The sequence below is a fragment of the Hevea brasiliensis genome, chromosome 17 (assembly GCF_030052815.1).
Source record: "Hevea brasiliensis isolate MT/VB/25A 57/8 chromosome 17, ASM3005281v1, whole genome shotgun sequence".
Taxonomy (NCBI): Eukaryota; Viridiplantae; Streptophyta; class Magnoliopsida; order Malpighiales; family Euphorbiaceae; genus Hevea; species Hevea brasiliensis.
This window is the reverse complement of record NC_079509.1, coordinates 2,220,303-2,231,489: the sequence shown is the minus strand read 5'-3', so window position 1 is coordinate 2,231,489 and position 11,187 is coordinate 2,220,303. Positions and strand designations below refer to the sequence as shown.

Sequence of the window (11,187 nt, the reverse complement as noted above, 5' to 3'; positions counted from 1 at the left end):
TTTGTAAAATTTTACTTATATTATTATTATTATTTTAATAATATATATATATTTATTTATTATAAAATTATCCATATATTTTATAAATTCATAAATATTATAATTATACAAGCCTTTATAATTTTGTAAAATTTTACTTATATTATTATTATTTTAATAATATATTTATTTATTCATAATTCTAATAATATGAACTATATCTTATAGGTTTATTAAAATATTAATAGTTCAAATTTTATGATAAAATTTATTTTATTTGTAAATAAATTTTATGATATAATTTATTTATAAATGAATTTTTTTTGTTTAATGTATTTTTATATTAAATATAAAATTTATTTCAAATGAAATGAATTTTATATTTGAAATCAATAAAATAAAATTAAATAATATATAATAAGCTGAAAACTTTGTCATTTAATATATATATAATTTTAAATTTAGAATTAATTTATAAATTCTATTAATTTTGATAAACTTTAATTTAATTATAATAAATTTCATAAAATTGATTATTAAGTATTTCAAATAAATTTTCATTTAAATTAAATATTTAAATATTAGATTTATAAATAAATTTCATAAAATTTTATAGAATTTATTTATACTAAACACTACCTTCATATATAAATAAGAGGAGAAAATTATTTTTTTTTTCTCTTTATTTTATCTTTTATTTTCTTTCTCATTTAAAAGATTTTCTAAACATAGTGTAGTAAAAAGTGAAAATAAATTACGCAAATTTTATTTTAAATAAACAAATAATTATATAAAAATTAACTTCCACTTTCTAAAGTTTTAATTAAAAAAATATTAATTAAAGATAGATTAATTAAATTATAGTATTAATTATAGGATTCATAATTTCTTTTTAATAACTCAACAAAATTCACTTGATTCAAAAGTGATCTATAAAATATTGAAGTATGTGTTCCCCTTGAGTTATTTAATTATAAAAGTTTGAATAACTTTTATTAATAATAATAATGTCAAAAAAATTGCTGTCAAGTCCAGAAGAAATAAAAAATCACAAATTTAGTTTGTTAAATACACTGTTCTTCTCATTAAGGCTATATATGGGTCGATTTTAACGGGGTTACTTTATTTTATCAAATAAATTGATAAAAATAATTTTAATAATATTTAAATTAAAATTAATAAATTAAATTTTAAGATCGTATATGTTCAATTTTACATTAAGCGCGTTGATTCGATTTAGATGATTTATATTTATTTTAGCATTTTTTAGGTATTTATAATTTAATTTTTATTAAATTTTTTTATATACATATTATTATATATTAATTAATGTGGTTTTAAGTAAATATTATTTTTTAAATAATTTTATATTCATATTAGATTTATAAATAATTATATATATATATATTTATTTATTTTTAATAATTATTCCATTTTTATCTTGCTGGAAATTTCAACTGGTTATAAATAAATAAATAAATTTTTTTGTCAATAAATCTCTATATAAATAATTTAAGGCTTTAAAAATGGAGAAATTTCAGATTTAAGTGATTATAAGCCCCATTGATATTGAATAGTGCTTATTATTTTCATATTATTGATATTTTATACAATATTTTTTTTAAAAAAAAAGGCATTATTTTATTTACATAAAACTAACTGTATTTATGAAAATCTATTAATCTCTCCATGGAGTTGTTTTTGTGTGAACCAATTTGTTGCCGCCTCGCCATTTCCAGAGAATAATACAAATTTAGTTTTGCAATTTTATAATTTTTATAGACATTATGCACATATATTTAATTTTATATAAAATAAATTTAATAATTTTTAAATTAAACTTTATATAAAATATTATAATATAATATTTAATTTAAAATGTATTAAATTTATTTTTATATAAAATCAATCTTACAATATAGCTCTCAATAATTCGTTAATTGCACATTAATTATTAGCCACTCCAAATCAGTCCCTTTTTGCAAATGGAATAATATATACATAGGAAATGATTACTATCCCAAAAATATTTTATTCGGTGCATCTCAAATAAAAATATAATTAAAAATAAAAATATATTTCTTTGAGTTAATTAATAATTTCTTTTTCATTGATCTAATAATTTATGTTTTGCAATATAAAATTTAAAAATTTAGGAGTTTTTATTTTTAAAGTATTTAAAAAAAAAAGGAAAAAGATGTGAGAAAAATCCATATGATAAGTCTTATTCTCAAGTCCCATTATTTCGGGGACCATGCCACGGAGGAATTTCAAATAAAAATCTCTTGGGGGCACCTCTGAAATTAACTAAATTATTTAAGATTAATTCATAAATTAATAATAGGACCACCAATCAACTCTGATGTGGATTTTTATTTTGCTTTATTAATAATTTAGACTTTATATTTTTAAATTGTGGATGTAATTAAATTAAAAAATTTTAAATTTTATTATTAAAATATTAATTAATTATTTTAAAATATTTAAAAATTTTATTAATTATAAAATTATCCATATATTTTATAAATTAATAATTATTATAATTATGCAAGCCCTTACAATTTTATAACATTCTACTTCTATTATTATTATTATTTTAATAATATATATATATATATATTTATATATATATTAATTAATTGTAATCCTAACTATGTGGACTAATTTATAGATTTATTAAAGTATTAATAACTAAATTATTTGATTTTAAAACTACATGAACTAATTTGTAGGTTTAATAAAATCTCATGGACTAAATTATTTTCAAATTAAAAATACAATTAAGAATATTTTTATTATTTTTGTTAAAATTAATAATAATTTAACTAAAATTCTAATAGTTTGGATTAAGTTATAGGTTTTATTAAATCTTAAGAATTAAATCATTTGATTTTGAAAATATAAAAATTAAATTATAAATTTTATCAAATGTCAAAGAATAAATTATAGTTTAATCATTTGATTAGCTTATTAAGTGTTTTATTTTTATGTTCAGACAATCTTGTTTGGAATAATAAAAAATAAAAAAGAAAAAAATGAAAAATTTTCTCTATCATTTACTTATATGAATAATAATAAAAATAAGAAAGAAAGAAAAATTAGGTGGAAAATATAATGTGAAATATATAAATAATCATTATGCCATTTAAAAAGAAAGTGAATAAAAAACAAATGAGCTTATATTTATATTTTTATAATTATTTATTTTAAGTATAAATAAAAATAATAAAATAAATATTTATTTTTTGAAAAATATTTTTTTCCTTTTTATTATTTTACATTTTATACATAAATAAGAGGAGAAAAATATATTTTTTTCTCTTTATTTTATCTTTTATTTTCTTTTTGCACTTAAAAGATTTTCTAAACATAGTGTAATAAAAAGTGACAATAAATACATAAATTTTATTTTAAATAAACAAAGAATTATATAAGCTTTAATTCCACTTTCTAAAGTTTTAATTAAAAAAGTATTAATTAAAGATAGATTAATTAAACTATATTCTTAATTATAGTATTCATAATTTCTTTCTAATAACTAAACAAATTCACTTATTCAAAAGCGATTTATAAAATATTGAAATATATATATTCAATTTGAGTTATTTAATAATAATAATAATAATAATAATAATAATAATATTATTATTATTATTATTATTATTATTATTATTATTATTAAAAAAATTGTTGTCAAGTCCACAAGAAATAAAGAATTACAAATTTAGTTTGTTAAATACGTTGTCATTTGGCCTCTCATCAGGATTAAATATGGGACAGTTTTGGCGAGTTTACTTTATTTTGTCAAATAAATCTTGTCAAATAAATCGATAAAGTTAATTTTAATAATATTTAAATTAAAACTTACAAATTAATTTCAGAGTTATATATGTTGAATTTTACATTGAGGGGGTTGGATTCGATATGAATTATTTCTACTTCTTTTAACAATTTCTAGGGGTTCATAATTTAACTCTTATTAAATCATTTATATATATATATATTAATTAAAAAATACATATTAATTTAAAAGAAATTAATCAATAAAAATAAATAAAATAAAATAAAGTTATATATATATATATATATATATATGAGTTGGATAAATTTTAACTATATTAACTTGAAGTCGAAATTAAGGATTGGATCTGAATAAATTTTTATTATGTTAGTTTAAAACTTAAATAAAAAATTTAATTTATAATTAATATTAAATTATAATTAATATCTAAATGAATAAAATCATTAATTTTAATTTGAATTTAAGCCATCCCTACTCATCAAGATGTTTCAATATTGGAGGCATCTCTCGTTAAAAAAAATATTTATACATGTATATTGGCGGGAAAATGGGGAATTTTTTTTTAGAGGTAACTATAATGTTTTTCTTTAAAAACATCTGAGCTGGAAATATTTTGCTGCAGCATACAATTAATGAACCTTGTGCAATCGTATCATCAGCATCACCCAAATCCAATCCGCACTGTTGACTCTGTTGACCTTAAGATCAACGACAACAGCCTAAAGAACCAAGATATATCAAAACCAAGAAATACCGCTCATATTGAAAGATCAAGCCAATTAATTTTTACTGTTAACCACACTCTATGAAAATTCTGGTGACCATCTCCAATCTGGAAAAACCCTATTAACTCCTCAAAACCCTATCTCGATATCGAGATTGATTACAGGGGATGGGCACTTCCATGGAAACTGGAGGAGGTAGCAGTGAAAGCCCTGTAGAACCAAAGAAAGGCAGATCGAAAACCCCCAGAAAGCCCAAGGAAAGTCTTCTGAAGCAGAGTTAGTCTCTCTCTCTCTCCCTCTCTCTCACATGTACAAATTTGATGCGGATGATTTATTTGGGATTTGTTTGGTTTGAGCAGAATCTCCAGCCGAGTTCTTCGCGGAGAACAAGAACATTGCTGGATTTGATAATGTAAGTTTCAATTTTGGAACATTGATAGGTGCTTTTTTTATTGACGAATGGAGCAATATTGCCTTTAATTTATGCATAAGAAAATTAGCGAGAGGAAAAGAAAAACAGTTATTTCTCCTCTGTTAAGTATTTTTGATGAGTTGCCTTGTGGATTTCAGCCGGGGAAATGCCTATACACTACAGTGAGAGAACTTGTTGAAAATTCGCTTGATTCAGCAGAGTCCATATCTGAGCTTCCCTTTGTAGAACTTACAATGTAAATTTCATGTTTTGTATTAGCAATTGCAATTTTGTAAATGCTAGCGTTTATTGGATAGCATCATATCGTGTGCAAGTGCAACCATAGCCTCTCTTCTCCTTTCTGGCAAAAGCAATATGTATTACATGAATGCAGGCATCATTGGTGTTAACTTCAATCTATTGCTGCAGTGAAGAGATAGGGAAAAGCAAGTTCAATTCGATGATTGGTCTTGTTGATCGGGAGCGCATTGATGAGGAACTTTATGATGATTATGAGACAGCTAAGGCTCGTGAGGTGTTTAGCTTCTAGCTTGAATTCCTTCTTTTGTTGCTTTTGTTGCTTTTGTTGATGCATTTGCATTTCTGTGATTTGAAATTGAATCATACTTCCAGCCAGTTGTGGAGCTCTGTTGTTGATAACTTAAACTTGTATAGTTGTGTATCGCATAATTTGATTAATAAAGTTTCTTCAACTTTATTTTCAATTGTTTAACACGCAAGTGAGATTTTGTGTGTCTCTCGGGGACTTCTGGAACTATGATACCCATGTTTGGTTGTTGATCTTATCTTTATCAGTTCTCCAAGCCTAATTTCTCCACAATATGTATAATACCTTGCAGAAAAGATTAGCAAAGGAAGCTCGTGCTCAGGAAATGCAAGCAAAGAATGCTGCTCTTGGGAAGAAAGTTAAAGAACAGCCAGCTGCAAAGGGCATGAAGGGTCGAGGTGAGGCTTCATTTTACAGAGTCACATGCAAGGTGTGAGTTACTTTCATGCTCAATCTTCTACCGTTCTTTTTGGTCTTACTAATTTTCTGGTTTTATTAATTCTTTTTTAAACAGACTCCAAAATTTACTCTAAATATATGAATGCTCACAAGTGCCACTGATTTTAAATGTAGGATAATGGAAAAGGAATGCCACATGATGACATCCCGAATATGTTTGGACGGGGTTAGTAGTTACTTGCCAGCTGTTGTTTCTATGTGCAATCAAGTTGTTTAGATGGATATCAATAGTCATTATACTGTAGATAAGTGTGCAGTACTTCTATCAGTTGATTTTGAGTGTATTTATGTGTGCAGTCCTGTCTGGGACAAAATATGGTCTCAAGCAGACACGTGGGAAGTTTGGTCTTGGTGCAAAAATGGTAATAATTTTTACTGGAGCTTGATGCATCTATGCCTTTGAATCTTCGAAACTGCAACTATAAAGCCATGCACATGTGTGTTACATTATCATTGTAATGTATCTGCTTTTCCCTTTCAGTATTAAATCTGAAGTTCCCTTTCTCAGACTGAATATACTTTTCAGCATGTCATTCATCTCAATGAAACCATGATGTGAAACATGTCAGTGCAAATGACATCTTATAGTTATAAATAGATAATTTTGAATGCTGTTTTAAATAAAAGTAGTGTCATAATCAATATTCAAGAACGTGTTTTAATTAGATAATTTGGTTTTTGTTCTTCCCCACTTGATACTTGTGGCAAAGTGCACCTGTTAATTTTGTCCATTTTACTTGCATAGGCATTGATATGGTCCAAAATGAGTACTGGACTTCCTATTGAGATCTCATCATCAATGAAGAGCCAAAACTACATTTCATTCTGCAGGCTGGATATAGATATTCATCGGTATGGACCGACAACACGAAGTTTTTCAATAATTGTTTGACAAAGTACTGAACGTTCATTAATTTATACGTGTGATTTATTTTTGAATCTATTATTTTTATTCAGCTGTGTATGTGAAAATTTATAAATTCACATTAAATTATTGTTTTACAGTATTATATTTGATTCTTGGAACATGTTAAAAATTTTCGACGATACTGAAATGTATGTTAGGGTTACATTCCTGGTAAAATTAAAACTTTATACTTCTTTTTTAATCAGGAACATTCCTCATGTTCATTTGCATGAAAAAAGGATAAATGATGATAGGTGGCATGGAGCTGAAATTCAAGTGGTCATCGAGGGAAATTGGACAACTTACCGTGTATGATTAGGCATTCGTTAATATTTCATTCTAAATTCTAAATACATGGTTTTATTAATCATTTTGGTTTATGTTTGGAGAGGACAACAGAATAAATTTAAGTGATAGAAGTTTGTCTGATTAACACTAATCTCCTTTGTTGTGCAGTCCAAAATATTGCACTATATGCGACAAATGGCTGTTATCACTCCTTATGCACAATTTCTTTTCAAATTTATATCAGATACATCTGAGTATGCTCTCTCTCTATACCTCGTCCCTTTCCTACCCAATTATCCACACACTGATGGAGATTTATACATACTATCACACACACTAGCATGTAGCACAAATGCATACATGTTCTTCCTGATCTACATTTATACCCTTTTCTCCTGCAGCAAAAATGTAACTATAAAATTTGCACGGAGAACAGATGTAATGCCCCCTGTTCCTCTTGAGACAAAGCATCACCCATCATCTGTTGATTTGCTGTTGATCAAACGCTTAATTGCGGAAACTTCAAAACAGAACCTTCTGCAGTTTCTTCAGCATGAATTCGTAAACATAGGAAAGGCACATGCTGAACGGTTAATTGGTAATTTTTTGTACCTAAATTCAATCTGTTAATTGGTTACGCAAGTAAAAAAAAAAAAAATCCTCTGATATGCATTTGGCATGTCAATTAAATCAAAGACCAAGCAAAATGCCATTGTTGGTTTTGTATTTCTTCAATGCATAAGTTGATATTTAATGTTTTAGGGGAAATGGGTCCGGAATTTAGCCCAAAAATGCCCATTAAGTCTCTGACCGATCAACAGATAGTTCGGATCCATCAGTTGTTTCGTCAAGCCAAGTTTGATGACCCTACTGGTGATGTATGCTGTCCTGATATCTGACCATGTAGTTCACTTGACTGCAGTATACCTTTACATTGATATTTATGTATTTTTGTTCCTAAAGTTTGCATTTATTGTCCTATATTTTAGTGCCTTAGTCCTGCAGGGGAATACAATCTTCGTCTTGGAATTATAAAGGAGCTGCATCCAGACATGGTTGCCACCTATTCAGGCAGGTTGTCTTTGAAATCCTTGTTTGCTAATTCTATTTCTTTTTCTGTCCTAGAAAACTAATTTGCATATAATTGAGTAGAAGTAATAACTAGCATTTGAAGTGAAATTTGAATTTAGCAATTGGACTCCCCTCCCCCCTTGCTATAGATAAATGGTATACTACAAACATTCTACCTTTTCTGCTTCCAAATGCAGTGCTCAAGTCTTTGAGGGACACCCATTTGTCGTGGAGGCTGGTGTCAGTGTGGGTGGAAAGGATGTTAAGCAGGTAAGTTCCTTAATATGGAGGTACTTGAATATGGGAATCATATATAACTTGGAAATTGCTTTTCTATTTATGAGAGCACAGTATTTCGGATGCTGTTCTCTTGACATTTTCTTGAGATGAATATGATTGTTAATTTCATATACTATCAGTAATAGGCCAAGATAAACCTCATCAGGTCTGCAGGCAAAAGATGCATACATACATGTTCATGTCTGTGTATGCTTGGTCATAGGTTTATGAATACGACTAAAGCAAAATCAAGGATTCTGTACATACAGCTCCTATTCTCTTTTGCATCCTTGCTGTTTGATGTTTAACTGGTTGATGCAGAAAGCTATCCAAAATGTAAATCTTCATTCTATTTGATCATTCTTCCTGTGACTTTGCCTGTCTAAAATGCAGGGGCTGAATATTTTTAGGTTTGCAAACCGCATACCACTTCTTTTTGAGCAAGGTGCTGATGTTGTCACCAGAACTGCTCTTAAGAGAATCAAGTGAGATATATAAGTACAATAATTTCTTTTGGATATATTGTGGTGTGAGGACAGTTATATTGTTAGAGTTGACCCAAACAGAACGTTTAGCCTTCTTTTTTTTTCAGTTGGGCTAGTTACAAGATTAACCAGATGCAAGACAAGATAGGCGTCTTTGTAAGCATTGTGAGCACAAAAATCCCCTTTAAAGGGACTGGAAAGGAGTACATTGGAGACGATATCACCGAGATTGCTACTGCTGTCAAGGTGGGGATTTTAGTTTTTATGTCATGTCATATTGGGAAAAGTGATTAAGCTAACTGTATACTTTCTGCAGTATGCCATTCAGCAATGCTGCATCCAGCTAAAATCCAAAATTATGAAGAAAATGCAGGCCCGTGAGCAACAGGAGCGTAAACGAAATTTAAGCAAGTAATTTCAACCAACTGTCTAGACCCAATATGTTCTTGTTCAGTTGTTCCAATCTGCGTGTACTGAAATAAAAATTTTTCTCAAATGGCAGGTATATCCCTGATGCTACAGGTGCTGTTTACGATGTCTTGAGAGAAATGGCACAGTTACATGCATCAAAGAGGAAACACTATGAAGAAGAGGATGCTGACATACTGAAGAAAGTATCAGCACGTTTGATTACAAAAGATACACTCACGGAAAAGCTTGCTCAGCATGTTGAAAAGGTGAGTTATTTGATATTAGTTTTGATTTTGCCTAGGAGTTACTAATTGTCGGTAGAGGCTTAATATTTTGTAATTGAATTTCGGTAAAAAGCTTTCCTTGTTTCTATTAGATTTGTGACTCAAAATTCTAGTGGGATTTGTGACTCAAAATCCTAGTGGGATTTAGAGAAAGACCTTTTACTATGTAGAGTAGAACTCTTATTTTAGTGTTATTCCTAAATTAAGTGGGACTCTTAATCAGATTAAAATTGAGGGAATTAACACTATAAATAGGAAAATGACGAAAAGATTATTTGGCTTTATCCATAGAGGATGGCTTTGCCCATGGAAAGTGGCTTTGCCTATTGGAGAGTATGGCTTTCAGCTCATAGAGTGGAGTTGTCTCCAATTGCAAAGAAGGGCTCTGTCAATTGTTGAGGATTTGATTTTGCCCGTTGATGAGGGGTTCTTGCCCGTTGATGATGATGAATGGCTTTGTCAATTATAGTCCCATTGAGGAAGAGAGGCTTCGACCTAAGGTGGAGAAAAGACATAAAATTCGAAAGGAAAGCATTCTTGTCTATTGATGAGAGGGTTCTTGCCCATGCAATTGAAGACACCCTTTGTAGTGTAGTAGGTAAAGTAGTAAATATATTAAGTTATGTCTAAAGGAGATTGAGAGAACTAATTAATGTATTTACTATGAGCAGTTATGTGGGTGTAATTGGGTTGATGGATAGTATAATTTTGAGCTTGTAATAATGATTGATTGTTGTTGATAGTAAAAGATGGCATGCCTGTAGATATAACCCTATGTGGAAAGGGTGAACTATGTAAATATTAGTGTTTTATGTGTTTGTTTTATTTCTTTATAATTTACACGCTTCTACGATGCACAACAGTTTCAGTTTCTCCCCCTCCCCCTCCCTCTCCCCCCAATTGTATCTTGGGTCACAACAACTTAAACTATTGTGATATATGAATATTTTATGTTAATATAGTTAGTGGGAGATGAAAATATTGCTGGTGGAGATGTTAGATTCATATTGCTGGTGGAGATGTTGATTCATGTATTGATTTTATTTGCAGGTGGACTATGAAATGGCATTGGAGTATGCTACGCAAAGTGGAGTGAGTGAGGAACCTAGAGAAGATATATATATACAAACGCTTGAATCTGAAAACAAATTCATCGACTTCCACAGTCCCATCTTTGTTTTCAGATTAATCTCTTAGGAATTGATGGATATTCTTTGATTACCTTTTATGCTTGTCGTAATCAATATAGATAGAAGGTGGTTGTGACACAGGTCATTTCATTATTTAACTTGTTTCTGATAAAGGAAATTAGATGTCAATCGTGATTGTATGAATGATTTTTTTTCTAGCACTGGTGCTGTATTGTAAACCATATAGAAGAAACTGTATCTATGCAGAGCAGCTTCTTGATTACGCCTACCATCTGGTCAAAATAATGGCAATATGAAAATTTAGTGTTTGATTTAAATTTGTTTTATTTTTGAATTTGCCTTTCAACGTACATTTTTGGCCTTTTA

At 28.2% G+C, this 11,187-nt stretch overlaps 1 protein-coding gene across 3 annotated transcripts; it reads left to right on the top strand.

Moving 5' to 3' along the window:
• Positions 1-4,532: 4,532 nt before the first annotated feature.
• LOC110636622 (DNA topoisomerase 6 subunit B) lies at positions 4,533-11,138 on the top strand. Of its 3 annotated transcripts, none has more exons than XM_021786410.2 (19): positions 4,533-4,782; positions 4,866-4,918; positions 5,077-5,174; positions 5,348-5,453; positions 5,779-5,916; positions 6,060-6,111; positions 6,243-6,307; positions 6,691-6,797; positions 7,059-7,161; positions 7,309-7,394; positions 7,542-7,738; positions 7,903-8,018; positions 8,130-8,215; positions 8,409-8,481; positions 8,884-8,975; positions 9,083-9,221; positions 9,292-9,386; positions 9,478-9,652; positions 9,962-10,510. In XM_021786410.2, exons 1-19 carry the CDS (start codon positions 4,674-4,676, stop codon positions 10,067-10,069), a joined length of 1,998 nt encoding a protein of 665 aa, XP_021642102.2. In that variant the 5' UTR covers positions 4,533-4,673; the 3' UTR covers positions 10,070-10,510. The 3 variants fall into 3 exon arrangements, with proteins under 3 accessions (XP_021642102.2, XP_021642101.2, XP_021642103.2); XM_021786409.2 differs by lacking the exon at positions 9,962-10,510 and adding an exon at positions 10,721-11,138 and having other exon boundaries at positions 4,534-4,782; XM_021786411.2 differs by lacking the exons at positions 5,077-5,174; positions 9,962-10,510 and adding an exon at positions 10,721-11,138 and having other exon boundaries at positions 4,695-4,782.
• Positions 11,139-11,187: the final 49 nt, after the last annotated feature.